Genomic DNA, 19313 nt, shown 5'->3' with positions numbered 1-19313 from the left:
GCCTAATTCTGCATAGATTTCATGAGTAATACAATGGATTTACAGGTATTAAAATCATACATTAAGTGGTTAAATTGAAAAATAAGTCTAAATCTTATATTAAGATCCTGAAACTTGGAAGTAAGATGCAAGGAGTAGGTGACCCTCCTCCTCAGGAGAGAAAGGACCAAGACCCTCCAAGGGCATTTAGTTTTTTCTTTTTTGCCTTTCATTAACAATAGCAAATACACAGAGATTAAGACAACATGGACCAGTTGCCTAATTAGGCGATCTGAGCATTGAGTCCCTCAGGTCACACTATAGTAAATAATTGGCTGGTGCCTCTAGCCCTTATGTTTGGTAGTCCTACTACAGTGGCTACTTATCTGTGTCTCCTTCCTTTGTGGGCATATGCATCAGAAGGTCCCAGCCTGAGTCTGTCTTCCTGCGAGTCCTGAGGAGAAACCCCAAGGCCTTATCACACACAAGTCAGGAGAAGGGCAGCAGATCCATCCATACTCCTTGGTCATGCTCCAGCAGAGATGCAGCCCAGCCCAGTAAGTACTGTGGGAGATGGTGATTGCAGAAGGAACCACTGAGAGCATGATTTCCTCCTCAACAAGATGAACATGGCAGTTGGGACAGATAGGTGAGAGGGCACCAATATACAACATTTCAGATCAGAGCTCTATGAAGTTTGTGTTCTTGGTTCTGGTGGGGGTGTGAGACTCTCAATCAGAGTTCTGCTTCCACACTCATTGGTTCTGGCTCTGGTTGGCATCTTTCCCAGCATAGCAGAAAATGAGTCTCTCTAAACTTTCCCCTAAGCACCCCAAAACGATCATGAAGGTGATGATGAGAGGGATGACATTAACCAGAGCATCATGTACTTTTACTGAGGGCTTCCCAAGTGCCAGGCTCTGGGACATGTGTTTTATAGACTTTGCTTGGTTTCATCTGCATAATCTCTCCTGAATGATAAGTGCACAGGTTATTTATTACTCTTTTACATAAATGGAAAGGAGCATAGCATGTTATGTAACTTGTACCAGGTCATGAGATAGAAAGAGCTGAAGCCAGGTTTGAATCTGGGCAGTCTGACTCCAGACACAGGGCATCTGGCCAGCCTTCTCCTCTGCTGACCCAAACAGTCATTTCATTTTCTGTCAATCCTGACAGGAACCCCTGCTCACTCTGCTCTTCCCTATGGAGTTTTCTGGCAGACCACAGTGGAGAGCAGTAGGTAGCATTTGCTGCATCAACCATAGAAAGGATGGCTGAGATCAGAGGCAAAGGTCATAGAAATAATTGGCACACGATCATTTAGGGAAGATCTCTCTCTTGTCCTTGCTCCTGGATTTCACTTCAACTGTCCATTTCTTTCTCTATTCTTATAATCAACCTACTCAATTTCAAAAAGAGACAAAGTCAGAGTCTTGGGGTCCATTCCTACTGAGGATACTAAAAACAGTTTAAAATGAACCCTGGATGTACCTGTGGTTAAGTTCTCTGCACTCCTGCTTAAAACTTTCAGAAAATCTGGGCACACTGAAGTTTAGTGCATGAAACTTCAGAGACTGAGAATTTAATTTTAATCCTGTCTGCTCCACGTATTATTATTGTGTTATAGGGAAAGTTCTTAGTGTCTTTGAAACTTTGGATTGTCATCTGAGTCGATTCCTAGCTGACACAGTGTCACTGAATAAAGATGAAAGAAATAATGGATGCCCCTCTATGTAATAAATATGTGACAGATGCATAAAGCAAGGGCAAAATAAATTTAAGATATTTTACTAATAATAATGATAAGGCTAATTCTCATGTCATATGACTTAAGTGTTTGGTGACCTGAAGTTATGGTTTCCCTACATCCCTGACACGACGTATCATTTTTGTTTTTACAAGTACATCCTTAGTATATGGAGGGAAATGATGGAGTCTCATGCATTTCTGATCTCCCATCCCAGCGCTATAACTTGGCAGAGACGAGGCATCAGAAACAAAAAATCTCAGTTAAATATTGAATAGTCTCTTTCATTATTTATAGAAACAAAGAGGGCAATGTGAATTCCACACGTTTGAACATTCATGCCGGTGTTTTCACCCTTTTCTGGAACGTCCCATAGGACTATAGACAAGATAAAATAGTGCTTGTTTGTGTCTATGTTATGGGTTTTATCTGAGACCTATTATTTGTCATTCAATATTATCCATAGTATTCAATTATTGAAAATCTATTGCAGAGGGCTTTCATAAATATAAAAATAAGAGGCTGAAAAGTAGGGTGTAGTAAATCTTGTTGTTGAGGTGAGACACATTTTAGGATTTCGTGTCATTCCACGCTCTAATGCCTTGAGACAAGAAAGGCCTCACTTTTTTCTGTTATAAAAATGGCATTATATTTTTGGAATTGTATTTTATTACTGAGCACAATATTCTAATAATGATTGAAATAATTTGTTTAAAAGAAATGACCAGATATTTCTTGAGTTCCAAACTTCCCTTAGGTCTCACAGAAGTTCTGGAGATGGATGTTAGGCTCTCTATTTCCAAGAAGGAACACAAGCACAGAGAGATTCAGAGATTTGCACACACTCCATATCCAAGGCTGAAAGATTCAGGACTCAAACATTGACCTCCTTAATTCTGCACCAGGGCTCTGTCACCTCCTGTTTAGCTAATGAGTGGTTCTCTCAAACCTACTTTGGTCCCAGATGAGAAATGGAGGTAGAAGTACTGATTCATCCTCTTTTGGTTCATGAGTTCACCTGTGAATTTGGGAATGAGCCAGAGGTTTACAGGGCCATAATGTCACACACATTGTGGATTATAGGGTTTTCTAGAAATAGCCATTCATTGTACAGTCCAGTTTTGAAATCCAAGATGGAAAGTAAATTACTATGAAGATAAAAATTTCATGTGGATCTATCATGGAATGATTATAACAAAACAGACTTCAAGGGTATTTTCAAATGCATACCTTTATAATAAGAGAATGGAGTTGATAGGAAATGATTTTTGTATTGGGACAAGAAATATTGTCAGTTAGGCACTGGCAAAATTGAACATGTACTGATTGTTAGAAATTGGACTACTAATCACCACTAAGTTATCCATATGAATTCTCACTTGTGTGATATGAAGGGTGGTACAAGAATTTTCATGGGATTGTAGTAAGAAGAAACTGATATAAATAAAAATATGATGTAAATATAAAATGCATACTATAAAATAAATATTTCATATACATATAAATAAAACATTAAATTATAAATGTGTTAAATATATTTTTCACATTTGGAAAATTTATATTGAAATATGTAAATATAAATTTATAAACCAAACAAAATGAAGTCTCCCTCACTTAGTAATGTGCACTAATAAAATGTTTAAGGTTGATGTATGTAATTCACAAAGAGACTTAAACACAATATTGTTGCTCCTACAGGTTTGGCTCAGTGGTTAGGGAATCAGCCTGGGGACTGAAGGGTCCCAGGTTTGATTCCAGCCAAGGGTACGCAACATGTTATTTAGCCTCCATGTCTTTGTGTGTTTTTCAGTGTTCTTCTTGTGATTGATTTCTAGTTTCATAGCATTATGGTTAGAGAAGATGCTTTCAGTTCTTAAATTTGTTGAGACTAGCTTTGTGTCCTTACATGTGGTCTGTCCTAGAAAACATTCCATGTGCATTTGAAAAGAATGTATATTCTGCTGCTTTGGGGTGAAATGCTATGAAGATATCAATTAAATTCATCTGATCTAGTGTGTCATTTAAGGCTGCCATCTCCTGGTTGACTTTCTGTCTGGAAGATCTATGCATTGATGTTAATGGAGTGTTAAAATGCCCTACTATGACTGTATTACTGTCAGCCTCTTCCTTTATGTACATCAATATTTGGTTTACATATTTAGGTGCTCCTGTGTTGGGTGCATAAATGTTTGCAAGGCTTATATAATCTTGTTAAATTGCTCCCTTTATCAATATTTAATGCCCTTTGTCTCTTACTATAGCCTTGGTTTTAAAGTCTATTTTATCAGATTTAAGAATTGCTACCCAGTTTTTTTCCTTTCCATTTGCATGAAATATATTTTCCATCCCTTTAGTGTTAGCCTGTCTGTATCTTTCATTCTGAGGTGGGTCTCTTGAAGACAGCATGTATATGGGTCTTCTGTTTCCATCCGTTCAGCTACCCTATGTCTTTTGATTGGAGCATTTAAGCCATTCACATTTAAAGTGATTATTGATTAGTACATATTTATTGCCATTTTATTTTTTAAACTATGTTCCTCTGTTTTCCTTTCCCCTCTTTCTCCTCCTCCTCCTCCTTTTTTTTCTTCTTCTAGAAAGACCTTTCACATTTCTCGTAATACTGGTTTGGTGGTAACAAACTCCTTTCGCTTTTTCTTGTCTGAGAAGCTCTTTATTTCTCTTTCAATTTTAAATGATAGACTTGTTGGGTAAAATAGCCTTGGTTGTAGGTGCTTGCTTGTCATCACTTTAAATATTTCATGCCAATCTCTTCTGGCCTGAAATGTTTCTGTTGAGAAATCAGCTGAAGGTCTTATGGGAGCTCCCTTGTAGGTAACTAACTGCCTTTCTCTTGCAGCTTTTAAGATTCTCTCTTTGTGTTTAACAATTGCCATTTTAATTGTGATGTGTCTTGGTGTGAGTCTCTTTGGGTTCATCTTGTTTGGGAATCTCTGGGCTTCCTGGATTTGTGTTTCAGTTTCCTTCACCAGGTTAGGAAAGTTTTCAAACATTATTACTTTAAATAGGATCTCAATTCCTTGCTTTCTCTCTTCTCCTTCTAGTACCCCTTTTATGTGGGTGTTATTACACTTCATGTTGTCTCAAAGGTCCCTAAACTAGCCTCATTATTTAAAATTCTTTTTTCTTTTTGCTGCTCTGATTGTTTTTCTCTACTTTGTCTTCCAAATCACTTATTCGATCCTCTGCTTCATCCAACTTAATGTTTATTTCTTCCAGTGTATTCTTTATTTCAGATATAGCTTTCTTGATTTTTGACTGGTCCTTTTTTCTGTTTCTAAATCTCCGCCCCCCCACCCCCCATGCTGTTGAGCATAGTTATAATGATTACTTTGAACTCTATACCTGATAAATTGCTTGCCTCCATTTCATTGAGCTCTTCTTTGGGTGAATTCTCTTTTTCATTCATTTGGGGTCTTTTCTTTATCTCCCCATTTTGGCTGCCTCTTTGTGTTTGTTTCTATGTATTAGGTACATATGCTATTACTCCCAGTCTTGATAGGGTGGCCTTATGTAGTAGGTGTCCTATTGACCCAGTTGCACAGTCTCCTTGAGCATCTGAGCTGGGTGCTCTAGGAATGCCCCTTGTGTGCATTATGTGGGCCCTCCAATTGTAATTGAGTCTTGATTGCTCTTGGCCATTTGCATCTGGGATTGACCCTCAGGCTGGCTGACTGTGAGGCTCAACCACCAACACAGTGTGGAGGTGCCATGCAGGTGCTGATCACATGAAGCAGAACTTGCCTTGGTAGGGTTTGGTGTCTGCTGATATGACCCTGTGAATGTGTTGTTTATGAAGCTTATTGGATCCTGCTGTGCTGTTGTCTGAAGCTGGCCACTGAGTTTATTGGTTCTGGGCCTCTTTGGAGGGACTCCAGTGCAGGCCTCTGTCAGAAGCTGCCCGTAACTGGCCCTGGGCAGCCTGTTTGGAACTCTCAGTGATTCATAGCTTGTGGCTTCTTCTACTGGTCCCAGGTATGTGCAGAAAGCATCAAGCTGTTCACCAAGGCCAGCGTTTACAAGTACCAGGCCTGGGGGTAGGTCAGCAAAAGTCTCAAAGCACCCAGAGATCTACCTATGCCTGCAGGCTGCCTGTTAAGCTTAGTCACTGTATTCCTCAGCAGGGCATATGCTCCATAGGGTGAGTGAGAGCCATTCCAGTTGGTGGGGCTATTGCTTCTCCCCAGGCTGATGGAGGGGAGTGCTCTGCTCAAGAAAGCTGGCTTCTGAAATATGGGGGAATGACTCAGTACAGGGATCCTGGTGGTTGACCCTTCAGCTCTTTTCCCAGAACCATCAACCCCAGACTCTTCTCATGAGGCTCTAGTCTGCTCTACCCTGCCTCCACCGGAGCTCAGGATGAGTGGCTGAGAATAAAATTGTGTGCCTTCACCCTTTAAGCGTGTGCCCTTCTTTTTATGCCATCTCTCCCTGGCAGACAGAAACCCCACTGCTTTTCACAGGTGGATGTTATGTGGGTGCCTTTCCCAGTTCTGGTGCTTTAGGTTTGGGAGTCCATTTGGGGTTTAGATCCCACAATTCTGAGGAGGAACCACCCCACAGCTGAATTATTTCTTTGGAATTTCAGCTGCCATCCTTGGGAGCTAGGCCAGCCCTCTCATGCGTCCACACTTCCTACCAGCCTTGATGGGGCTTCTTCCGTATGTCTATGGTTATAAGGCTTCTCTCCAGTTAGTCTTCAGTTGGATATTCAGGATGATTTTCTAAAAATAATTTAGTTGTAATTCCAGTTTGGTCCTGTGAGGAGGTTAGTGTAGTTTCCACTTAATCTGCTGCCATCTTGGTTGAAGGGTATTTCTTATTCTATATATATTTTTTAAAGATGTAGGCTGGGGGTGAGAGGGGTGGGAAGGGATTGAGCAAAAAGAGAAACAAAATAGAGAGAACTATGGGCATGGACAACAGTGTGGTGATTGCCAGAGTGGAGGAGGATGGGTGGAAGTGGAAGAGGGCAAAGGGGGAGAAAAGGGGATAGAAAAAATAAAATTAAAAAAGAAAGAAGTAGGCTGTGTTTTCCTGTGAGTTTGGATTTATTATCTCTAATGTCCTTGCTCCTCTGATACTCTTCAGTTGAGTTTCTGGTAAGTAAAGTGTGTATGGAAAGAGGTGAATAACACAGAAACCAATAAAGAAACAGTTCTAATTAGATAGGACTTGTCATACTGAGAAATATTGCTAAAGGTACTGGGGTGTATGACCTCACAAGTGCTTGGCCTGAATAGAAAATACTGACAAGAGTGCAGTGTGCCCATTTACTTAATTCCTTTTTCCCTACCCTCTTTTCTTTCTCAAAAGGTGTCCTGGATACATAGAACTACAAAATCTAACACATGTCTCAGAATTCTTCCTCGCGGGCCTCTCAGATGATCTGGAACTGCAGCCTTTCCTCTTCGGGCTCTTCTTGTCCCTGTACCTGGTCACTGTGTTGGGGAACCTGCTCATCATCCTGACTGTCAGCTCTGACTCCCACCTCCACACCCCCATGTACTTCTTCCTCGCCAACCTTTCTTTGGCTGACATGTGTTTCACCTCCACCAGCGTCCCAAAGATGATTGTGGACATCCAGACTCAAAGCAGAGCCATCTCCTATTTTGGCTGCCTGACACAGATGTCATTTTATATAGTTTTTGCATGTTCGGATAGTCTCCTCCTGACTGCGATGGCCTATGACCGGTTTGTGGCCATCTGTCACCCTCTGCACTACTCAGTCATCATGAGCCCTCGCCTCTGCTGCTTCTTTGTCTTGGTGTCATTTTTCATCAGCCTTTTGGACTCCCAGCTGTACTATTGGATTGTGGTACAACTTACCTGCTTCAAGGATGTAAACATTTCTAATTTTTTCTGTAATCCTTCTCAACTCTTTCATCTTGCCTGTTGTGACAGCTTCACCAATAACATAGTCATGTATTTTGCTGGTGTCATCTTTGGTGGTGTTCCACTCTCTGGGATCCTTTTCTCTTACTATAAAATTGTTTCCTCCATTCTGAGAGTTCCATCAACAGGTGGGAAGTATAAAGCCTTCTCCACCTGTGGTTCTCACCTGTCAGTTGTCTGCTTATTTTATGGAACAGCCATTGGAGTTTACTTTGGGTCAGTGTTGTTCCCTTCCCCCAGGAAGGATGTGGTGGCCTCAGTCATGTATACCGTAGTCGTCCCCATGCTGAACCCATTCATTTACAGTCTGAGGAACAGGGACATTAAGTGTGCCCTATGGAGGCTCTACAGCAGAGGGGTCTCATCTTAGTATCTGTGGAATCCTTTCTGGAGTGTGCCTGGAAAAACTAGTGAAACCAAACTTGGAGACCTGTGAATACTGTTGTTTCCTTGGTCACATTCTTTTTTAGTCTCATGGTTTTCATTCCTCTGTGCTTCACCTATGAACTTTGCTTCTTTTGATTTGTCCTAAATTGAATTGGCAGAGTATCCTGGGATCCTTTGTACATCACAGTAAATGCATGGGAGGTTCTCCTCATTGACTCTGTATCCATGTGAAATGCACAATTCTCTTGGTATATACTTAAACTTTACATATTTTTCCATGGTTTTAAGGTATTTTCCATACAAATTTTGCATCTGTCAAATCTATTTATTTGGGTAATTTCTTAGGATGCAGTTTATTGGTTTTCAGTGGAGAATTTTATTGGAATGCCCTGGGGAGTTTTATAAATACTGATGACTGGCCTGTTGGAGGAGTTCATCAAGATGTGACTATTAAATACAATATCTGAAAGAAATCTTAACCTTCCTCTAGTATTTTGTTCTATTTAATATTTCTTATTGTGGTTAAATTTATATTTCAGAAAATGTATCGTTAAAAAGTTCATGTGCCCAACACTTCAAAGGGCCAATATTCAAAGTGTCAGAGTTTGGAGTAAGGAAAGGTTTACTGATCAAGAAGGTGCCCAATGAGAAGAAGGTACCTCTAATTCCTCCTCCCTCAGCCCCAAGTTCAGGCTTCTTTTAAATCAGGGAAGGGAAAATGGGAGGGACAAGAGGTGAATGATGACAGCAGACATCTGGGCACCTGCAGGGATCTGAGGAAGAGCAAGAAATCTCTCAATCTCTCTATTGACCCCTGCTGCTCTGAGTCTGGGTCTTGAGGCTCCTCTCTTGCAAATGCTTGATAAACACTGATTATTTTGCACATATTTACCCACCTCCTTGGGGAAGACACCTTCTGACAGGGGGCTGTTCTTCCAAAAACTCCTGGCTCAAGCAGAATTCCCCTAATAAATTAGCATATCTATAGCAGGAGCTATTAGCCTGAAGATCAAGGGGAAAATACAGGCTAAAATTAACATAGAGTCTCCAAAACCAAGCTTTTTACTTTGTTACACTATCATTTTAACCGTTTTTAAGTGTACACTTTTGTACACTTGGCATTAAGTACATTGACAGTGTTAGGCAACCATCACCATCACCTGTCTGAAGAACTTTTCCATCTTCCCAGATTGAAACTCTGTAGAGCTACACATTGGACGCTGTCCCCATTCCTCCACTCTTTCAGAACCCTGGCAAACTCCATCCTACTTTCTGCCTATGGATTTTACTACCCTTGGTACCTTATATAAGTAAAATAGTATAATATTTGTCCATTCAGAATATCTCAATCTGGACATTTCAAAACCTGAACTTCTAATGTTCCCTTTCCTTCCAAATTTGCTCCACTCATGGCCTCCCTGTCTCAGCGGAGGCAATTCCAGGCTTCCAGTTGTCCAGGCCCCAAACCCTGGAGACATTCTTGGTTTCTCTCTCTCACATCCAGATCCTGACTGATAACAAATTCTAGTAGCTCTTCCTTCAAAATATAGCACAACTGACCACTTCTCAACTCTTACACTGCTCTCCCTACTCTGGTCCTAGCTATCTCTATCACACCTGGATAGCCTAAATCAGCTCCAGGCAGGCTGCCTCACAGCGTACAACCCACGCTCAGCCCAGCAGCCATAATGATTGTTAAAATTCCTAAGTCAAATCATGTCATGATGTGTCTGCTCAAAGCCCTTCAATGACTCCTCAGGCACCAGAGTAAATGGAAGGAAAAGTCCTTCAGTGGCAGAGAAAGCCTCACACAAGGACCCCTGAGACCTGTCCTCCTCTTAGCTGCTAGGCTCCCTCCCACTGGTTTGCTCCAGCCACATTGCCCCAGACAACATCCCACCTCAGGGTCTTTGTATTAACCTTACCCTCCGCCTGGGGCACTCTTTCCTCAGATGTGCACTCACCTAAATCGTTCACCACCTTCACAATATTACTTTCAAAATGAGGTTTATGAAGACCACTGGTCTTAATATGACAACCAGCTCCTTCCCGTACCCCTGATCCTCTTATTCCTGCTGAGGTTGAACCTAAAATAATGACTGACACATAGTAAATAGTAAGGAAAACTAGGTTTGATAAGTTGAAGAAACAAATGTGGTTCTGAAGGGGCTGCAAGTAACTGTCTCCTGAGCATAGTTGATTGGCCAATGTGGAAAGAAGACATGCCTGTGCCAATCAGAACTTTTTCTAAGTTTTTCTTCTTCTTCATATAGGAGCTTAAATAAATCTAGTTTCTATTAAGTAGTGAAGCTTACAGGATGTGAGTAGTGAGAGCAGCTGTTTCCCATGTCTCTTTTTATGTAGAGGTAACCAGTCTGAGAATATAAAGCTGATCTTTTGAAATGAAATCCTCAGGATGCCTGAGCCTCTATATGCAATTGTGTCAGTGTACAGCTGAGCCTCTGCTCCACTAGGATCAGATGAATCAGGAGATTCTCTTTTCTGTCACTTGCCACCAAAGCACACCTATCCAGTGTGGCCTCATCTCTATGTGAGTCAGTGTCATGAGGTGGTGATGCTCAATGAAAGTTAGCAAGAGATCTCCCACCTTCTCAGCTCAAGACTTATGGATCAATTGTTGGCAAATTCTATATCACACACATGTCTTGTCATAGGTTGAATAACCTCCCAAAGATTTTCATGTACTAATCTCTAGAACCTGTGAATATGTTACCCTGGATGGCAATAGGCACTTTGCAGGTGTGATTAAGTTAAGGTTCTTCAGATGGGAAGATAATTCTGAATTATCTGGGTGGGCTCAATGTAATTACAAGAGTTCTTATAAGAGGAAGTGAGGAGGGCTAGAGAGAGATTTGATGATGTTATACTGTTGAGCTTAAAGATGGAGGAAAGCATCACAAGCTAATGAACTCAGGAGACTTCTAGAATTTGGAAAAGGCAAAGAAAGATTCTCCTCTAGAGCTTCCAGAAGGAAAGCAACCCTGCTGATACATGTTAGACTTCTGATCTCCAGAGTTGTAAGATAATAAATTTGTGTCATTTTAAGCCACTAGATTTATGGCAATTTGTTATAGTAGCAAAAAAAACTAATACACCTCACTTTAAAAATGTCCTCATCTCCTTGCCACTGGCTTCGATCAGGTCCCCATCATCTCTCCCCAGGACTATTTCAATTGTCTCCTGTTTCCTGTACCTCAAATTTCTCCTAGTCAGGGAAATTCTAAAGTGCTCACATGATAACTATGATGATGACATGGCCCTGGTGCTAATTTGCTTATAAAATCCTTGGTGGGTCAAATTATACGATTTATGGTCTGTCCCCCATCTATGTATCCAACCTTATTTTTAATAACTGACCTACAAGTTCCATATACTTTTCTGATATGCCTCATCCTTGAATGTCTCTTGGAGATGACCCAAACCTATTCTCCATGAAACTTCTACTCATGATCTGTTATTCAACACTCAAGTATATTTTCCTATTACAATGTCTTCTTTAATACGAAGTGTTGGCAAAGATGTGGAAAAACTGGAATCTTCAGTTGCATTCCTGGTGGGACTGTAAATTGGTACAGCCACTTTGGAAAATAGTGTGGCAGTTTGGTAAAAGTTAAAACTTAGTTTACTATATGACTCAGTGTGTCCTCCAGGTACTGAAGAGAAATAAAAACAGAGTTTGCAATACAAAGACAAATGCACAGATGTTCATAGCAGCATTATTGACAATAACCCCAAACGAGAAATATTCAAGTGTCATTAACTGGTAAGTGCATAAGCAAATTGTGGTATATAAATGCAATATAATACTTGTTGCAATTAAAAAGACAAAATGTTGATACTTCAACATGGATGACCCTCTAAACATGTGCTAAGAGAAAGAAGCCAGAAACAAAAGCCCACACATTGTATGATTCCATTTATTTAAAACAAATCAATATCTAGAAAAGGTAACTTTATAAAGACAGAAAATGATAGGTGTTTTCCTAAGGTTGAGGTGGGAGTGGGAAGTAACTGGAAATGTGCACAAGGATATTTTTTGAGGTGACAAATATTTTAAAACAGGATTGTGGTAATCATTGCATAACTCTAATTTTACCAAAATCAGTGAATTTACATGATCATTGGGTGAATTTCAAGTATGTAGGTTATACCTCGATAAAAATGTTAAAAATGTTTAAAGATTTTTCTGGAATTACTCAAGGTGAGTTGGGGATTTTCCCCTTAGTTTTGTTTTTTAATTTCTTTTTAATTTTTATTTATCTTTTTGTTGAGAGTATTACAGGTGTCCCATTTCCCCCCCCAATTGACCTCCTCCACTTCGCTGCCACTCTCTCCCCAGGCCTTCACCCCATTGTTGACTGTGTCCATGGGTTATGCATGTATGCATATAACTTCTTTGGTTAATCTGCTCCCACCCTCCACCCCCTTTCCCTCTTTCCTCTGAAATATGATTATCTGTTGCATGCGTCAATGTCTCTGGATCATCACATATTTAGTTCGTCACATTCTTTTGTTCATCAGCTTCTTCTTAAAGAAGACCCCTTCAACATTTCCTGTAGTGCTGGTCTGGTGGTGATGAACTCCTTTAGCTTTTCCTTGTCTGAGAAGCTCTTTATCTCACCTTCAGTTCTAAATGATAGCTTTGCTGGGTAGAGCAATCTTGGTTGTAGTTCCATGTTTTTCATCACTTTGAATATTTCTTGCCACTCCCTTCTGGCCTGCAAGGTTTCTGTTGAGAAATCAGCTGACAGTCGTATGGGTGCTCCCTTGTAGGTAACTAATTGCTTTTCTCTTGCTGCTTTTAAGATTCTCTCTTTGTCTTTAACCTCTGGCATTTTAATTATGATGTGTCTTGCTGTGGGTCTCTGTGGGTTCCTCTTGTTTGGGATCCTCTGTGCTTCCTGGCGTTGTAAGTCTATTTCTTTCCCCAAGTAGGGGAAATTTTCTGTCATTATTTTTTCAAATAGGTTTTCAATTTCTCGCTCCCTTTTTTCCCCTTCTGACACCCGAATAATACATATGTTGGGCCTCTTGAAGTTGTTCCAGAAGCTCCTTATGGTATCTTCATATTTCTGGATTCATTTTTCTTTTTGCTCTTCTGGTTGGGTGTTTTTTGTTTCCTCATGTTGCAAATTGCTGATTTGATTCTCAGCATTCTCTACTGTTATTTCCCTGTAAATTATTCTTCATTTCAGTTCGTGTAGCCTTCATTTCAAATTGGTACTTTCTTATGTTATTGATTTTCTCAGTTATTTCCCAGTAGTCTGCTTAAACATCCTTATAACCAAAATTCTGAACTCTACCTGTTAGCTTGCTTGGATCGATTTCATTTAGTTCCTCTTCTAGAGATTTCTTCTCTTCTTTCCTTTGTGACATGTTTCTTTGCTTCCACATTTTGGCTGCTTCCTGGTGTTTGTTTCTATGTATTAGGTAGAGCTGCTATGTCTTCTGGAATTTGTAGAGTGGCTTTGTGTAGTAGGTGTCCTGTAGGGTCCAGTGGCTCAGCCTCCCCAGTCACCTGAGCTGGGCCTTCCAGGTGCTCCCCTGTGTGGGCTGTGTGCACTGTCCTGTTGTAGTTGAGCCTTGGTTGCTGTTGGCATCACTGGGAGGAATTGACTCCCAGGCCAATCAGCTGTGAGGACCAGCTGCAACTACAGCCAGAGAGCTGCTGTGCTGGAGACACCCCTGTGGATCAGGATTTACTTCAGTGGGCCTTTGGTGTTCACCAAGTGTGCCCCTTGAATGTGTCACTCGTGGAAGTGGTAGGGTTGTCATCCAGCGTGGTCGAGTCTGGCCACCAGGTGCACTGTCTCTGGGGCCTCCCCGGAGGTGCGAAGTCAGCCTCTGCCAGTGCCTTGCCCAGGGCCACCCAGTGTGAGCTACACAGCAAACCGTAGGTGGCTGCTACTTGTGCTGGGCTTGGAGGTGTCCAGGAGAGGCCCAGCTATGAGCCAATGCAGCTGCCGCTAGGGCCAGGCCTGGGGCTGCTTATCAAGCCGTATGGGGCCCGCTGGTGCCTGTTTGAGAGATTTTAGGAAAGTCCTAAGCATGAGGCTGGAGAGGCCACTTGCACAGAAAAGCCCCTGGAAATGGCCTGGATGAACTGCAGGTGGGGAGGGGCGGGGCCTCCGGGGGTCACGGGGCGGGGCCAAAGGTGTGAGTCAGGTGCTGGCGATTCAAACATGGCGCCTGCCTGCTGTGTGCGGGCGGGGGGAGGGGGGGACTTGCCACAGGAGCCATGGCCTCCGCCAGCCCTTCTGCCTGGGAGGAAGCCCCCCCTCCAGCTCTCGCTCGGACTCCAGGCAGGTTAGTTCCTCCCGAGGGTCCCAGGTCCTTTCAGGCTGCTCCCGGCGCTGGGCTCAGGGGGAGCATCCGAGTGAGTCCGTGCCGGGCCCTTAAGAGGAGCTGCTGGGGCTCCCGCAGCCTCCCCGACCCTCAGGGATGGTCCCCGCTGGTTTCACAGCCCGGAGTTGTGGGGACGTCTCTTCTGGGCCTGGAGTCCTGGGTGGGGCCCTGCTGTGGGGCTGGGACCCCTCCCTCTTCCGGGAAACCCCCTCCCCGGAGATTCCCTCCTGGGTTTACCCCCTGGCACCGGGTGTGGGCCCGAGGCCGCGTCTCTGCGATTCAGCCCCGATCCGCCCGCATCTCTGCCCCTCTTCCTGGTCTCGGTTCTTCTTCAGTTCCCTGGTTGTGGGGCTTCTGTGCAGCCAGATCTCAGGAGGCTCTGAGTGATGGTGGTTGTGTTTTAGTTGTAATTCTGATGTGGTTGCGGGAGGCGACGGGTGCAGCTGTTACCTTCGCCGCCATCTTGTTTCTCCCTCCCTTAGTTTTCAACAGGATCTACTCCACACCAGTGTTATTATACTTAACACTCTGCACTGCAACAATTTTACCTCTAAGATCCCCTCCTCAGTTTGTATGCAGTTAGGTAATAAATGCACACTGGATTAAACTTAATGGAACCAAAGTGAGTGAAAGTGAAGTAATACTTCCCTATTTAACAAATTATTGTTTCTGAGTAATTTTGCAGTCCTTACTCTGTCCCCAAATAATTAATTCCTTTATTCTCAAAAGTTTCCACTTCCTTTCAGTTCTTGTCTTAATACTTCTTCAGTCTTTATCACCTGTGTTATATTTGGCTCCTGTAGATGGAGATGCTCAGGGAAGAGCTTTGTTGGAAGGAGCAAGGAACATGGATAGGAGGGAGCAGAGTGAGGAGGGGACGAGCAGGCATCCAAGAAAGTTTGCAATAAGTCAGCCACAACAGTGAATGAGCCGTTATCACCCTGTGGGGAAATTCTGGAAATTGGTACAAAATCCAAATCCCAGCTGAGGAATGAGAGATAAGGTGTACCCCACACCTCTCCGTCAAGAGCTGTCTCTGACAGGACATAATTCTCGGTCACTTCTGCTACCACATATTGGACCTACCACAAGTAGGCCCCAGCTGGTGCTGGATGCGGGCAGACATGCAATGGCCATGGTGAGGGGATCCCAGGGAACGTGGGAGGAGTGTTGACAGCATGTACCACTCCATGCTTCACTGCAGACTCGGTTCTGTCAACATTCTTCCCCCAAAGTGAATTAAGTTATAAACATGTTCCACAAATGTGTCACTGTTATTCCTGATGCACCACCACAAGGTTCCAGAAAAAATTAAGTCATGTGAGAAAACAACTCTTATTTTATTGTATTCATTATTACATGTTTTTGGATCTTAGAGTATATATCTCGAAATTGCAATAATGGGAAATATAAGTCAAATGAAAAAAAAGGAAAGGAAGGAAGGATCAGAAAGAATGACACATCTCAGTTTCCTAGGGAGTAAATTCCCGTAAGTCATTTGAAGGAACCATCTTTCAAATCTAGATTCCTACTCTGAACTTGAAAATCACATCACTGTTCTTGAGGAAGGTAGGAGAGCAAAGTCAGGTTGCCTGGCTGTAGTCCAGCTCAATCTCAGTCTCTTCTTTTGGAAAGTGGAGTGAATGACAGAAAATATCTCAAAGAAATATCTTTAAGAAGAAATTAAGTCACTCATGTGAAGAAACAAGTAGAGTCCTGATATTGTAGCATTTTCTTCTGATACTGTATGAGCTTCATTCTATATCTTCTGAGATAAACAAGCATGTAACCAAATTAAGGTGAAGATCAGGAAGGTATGAAGACAACATTTTGGGAAACTAAATCAGCACTTGATGTGATAAGTTCTTTAAATTTAAAATTACAAACCTTAAGAATAGCTGCAGGAATGCTGGCCAAACATGGAACACTGTGGACAGCACATGGGGAAGAAAAGTAAGAAAAAAGGAATTTCAGAGGGAGTTCCTGAGAAGGAACTAATACAAATACAAACAAAAGCAAAATCTGAAGTGCTTTGGAAATAGAAGAAACGAAGCCTGTCCTTTATGGGAGAAAAGGAACCAGATATTTCAATTAGCAACGTTCACCTTTGGGGCCCACAGTGTCCACTTAGTTCTGAGGCCAGTGATCCATCATGGACAAGATGCTGCTCGGTTGAGGAGCCTTCCCAGTGCCCCCTTCACATCCTTGTTCCTCAGGCTGTAGATGAAGGGGTTCAGCATGGGGGTGACCACAGTGTACATAACTGAGGCAACTGAGTTTTGTAGGGTAGAAGGGGTCAGAGCAGAACCGAGGTAGACCCCCAGGCTCGTCCCATAGAACAAGGAGACCACAGAGAGGTGAGACCCACAGGTGGAAAATGCTTTATACCTCCCCACTGCAGAGGACATTCTCATTAAAGAGGAGACAATCTTACAGTAAGAAAAGAGAATCCCAGTGAGAGGAAACACAGCCAGTAGAGAAGTAGTCACATACATGAAGATGTCATTGATGAGAGTGTCAGAGCAGGCCACCTTGAGAATCTGGGCCAGCTCACAGAAGAAATGTGGAATTTCACTGTTTATAGAGAAGGTCAGCTGCCTCATCAGTAGAATATGAACCAGGGCGACCCAGAAAATGACGAACCAAGACATCAGAACCAGGGAGCCACAGAGCCGGGGGTTCATGATGACCATGTAGTGCAGGGGGTGGCAGATGGCCACATACCGGTCATAGGCCATCAGGATCAGGAGGAAGTTGTCCATTCCAATAAATATCATAAAAAAAAACACCTGAGTGAGGCACCCAGTGTAGGAGATGGCTTTGCTCTGTGCCTGGATGTTCACCAGCATCTTTGGGACGGTGGTGGAAGTGAAGCAGATGTCAACAAAAGACAGGTTGGACAAGAAGAAGTACATGGGGGTGTGGAGGCGGGAGTCAGAGCTGATGGCCACAATGATGAGCAGGTTTCCCAGCGCGGTGACCAGGTACATGGAGAGGAACACTCCACAGAGGAGAGGCTGCAGTTTAGGATCATCCGAAAGACCCAGGAGCAGGAATTTGGACACTTCTGTGTGGTTTTCTGCGTCCATGCAGCCGGTGTGTATTCTAAACAAGAGGGAAAAGGAACGTTTAGTAAATAGCCGAAGGCCTTTCAGTCACCACCTTTTTAATTTTTATTTATTATTTAAAAATTTTTTAAAATTTAATTTAATTTTTGTTGTTGTTTAAAATATTACAGATGTCCCTTTTTCTCCCCAATGACCCGTCCCACCCTATCCCCTCCCCCTCCCCAGTCCCTCTCCCCACCATTGTCTGTGTCCTTGGATTGTGCATATATGCATATAAATTCTTTTCACTCACCACCTTTGATTCCACTTTTGCATGGACCTCTTTCATGACCCAGTACTCATTCCAATGGCAGTGATTCACTCATTTAAGTGGTAACCCAATTTTATTTCAAATTGTGTAATTATTCAGACTTTCTTTAATTTAGTAGAAATCTTTCTCTATGTTCTACTCACTGGTTCTAATTCTCTTATCCAAATTATGGACATAAACCAACTTCTTATTTCATATGAGCCTTCGAAAAGAACTAAAGACATTTAAGGTCTTTTCCTTGATAATTGCCATACTTCCTCCATTTCATAATAGTGAGTAAAACATGTGTTTTCAACTCCGACAACCTGAATTTTGTTATCTGATGCTTTATATCGATGTCACAGTGAACTCTCCATGGACCTTATTGTGTTTCTTTCTGAAAATATTACCATCTTTGTGAGGTATGAAAATGCCTTTAATCACAGTAAGATCTCAATAAATTATAGCTATTATGATCATTATTAATCTATTCTTTTCGTTACAATTATTTTTGACATATAACTCCTCCAAAGTACAGTATAGAGCTGTGATTTAGAAAGGAGGATGTTGAGTCAGACTTCCTGGAATAGAATTTGGTCCACCCTGTCACACCTCTGTGACCTTGATGAAGTTATTTAATCTCATTTAGCTGCTGATACCGCACCTCCACCATGGGAGTAGTGAATATTCCCTACATTGTAGGACAGATGAGTGATTAAATGAGATGATGCACAGAATATTTCTAGTGCAGTTTCTGTGACGTACAGTGGACACCTGATAAAAGCAAACTTCTGTTCTTCACATCACCATAAATCTGTCTCGCATGGTCATCATTTTTAGTATTTCTCTGAAATTGAGGCAGTCATCAGTATAAACACAACAGGTCTGTCATCTTTTTTAAATCATCATGCAGCACTTCCAATTAATGAAGATCCTTATGGCTCCCCCTTTCAGAGACTTCCTGCCAAGTGGATTCTTGTAAGAACAGGAAGATGCATATGGATACATAGATAATGGGGGAGACAGAAGCACCCCACCATTACAATGAAACAGAAAGCAGGTGTGTGGGCATGTGCCCATGTGTACATGCTCGCAAGTGGCAATGTGTTGTATTAAAAGCAGTGGAATTAACTGGGAAAAAGTAGAATTTATTTAAAAGTATTCAAGGTGTTTATACATGAAATCACCCTAAAAAGGGAAAGGACAATTTAAGATTTGAAAATAGAAAGGCAGCTAGTCAAATGGGAGAAGATATTTGCAAACAGTATCTCCAATAAAGGGGTTAATATCCAAAATATATAAAGAACTCATACAACTCAACAACAAGAAAACAACCAAACAGTTCAATTAAAAAATGGCCAGAGAAACTGAACAGACACTTTTCCCAAGAAGGCATGCAGATAGCCAACAGATATATGAAAAAATGTTCACTGTCACTAGCTATGGGGGAAATTCAAATAAAATCCACAGTGAGATACCACCTCATACCTGTTAGAATGGCTATTAGCAATAAGACAACAAATAAGTTTTTGAGAGAATGTGGAGAAAAGGGAACCCTAGT

The 19313-nt window shown here is 42.0% G+C and overlaps 2 protein-coding genes across 2 annotated transcripts; one reads left to right on the top strand and one right to left on the bottom strand.

The window, feature by feature from the left end:
* The first annotated feature begins 507 nt into the window (after positions 1–507).
* Positions 508–8012, top strand: LOC148093338 (olfactory receptor 7E24-like). Its single transcript, XM_087816163.1, has 2 exons — positions 508–536; positions 7064–8012. The coding sequence occupies exons 1-2, from the start codon at positions 508–510 to the stop codon at positions 8010–8012; spliced, it is 978 nt and encodes a 325-aa protein (XP_087672289.1).
* An 8533-nt stretch (positions 8013–16545) lies between these two features.
* On the bottom strand, positions 16546–17484 carry LOC148093337 (olfactory receptor 7D4-like). The gene has a single exon (XM_087816018.1). The coding sequence runs from the start codon at positions 17482–17484 to the stop codon at positions 16546–16548; it is 939 nt and encodes a 312-aa protein (XP_087672144.1).
* Positions 17485–19313: the final 1829 nt, after the last annotated feature.

The sequence above is a fragment of the Miniopterus natalensis genome, chromosome 4, assembly GCF_054644295.1.
Source record: "Miniopterus natalensis isolate mMinNat1 chromosome 4, mMinNat1.hap1, whole genome shotgun sequence".
NCBI classification, from domain to species: Eukaryota; Metazoa; Chordata; class Mammalia; order Chiroptera; family Miniopteridae; genus Miniopterus; species Miniopterus natalensis.
This window is presented reverse-complemented; position numbering and strand designations above follow the sequence as displayed.

Excerpts from the sequence above, each read along its gene's own strand:
- LOC148093338 (XM_087816163.1), top strand. The coding sequence starts at position 508 with ATGCTCCAGCAGAGATGCAGCCCAGCCCA. Across the intron at positions 537-7,063 it reads CAGAGATGCAGCCCAGCCCA|GTGTCCTGGATACATAGAAC; the intron begins GTAAGTACTGTG and ends CTTTCTCAAAAG.
- LOC148093337 (XM_087816018.1), bottom strand. The coding sequence starts at position 17,484 with ATGGACGCAGAAAACCACACAGAAGTGTCCAAATTCCTGCTCCTGGGT.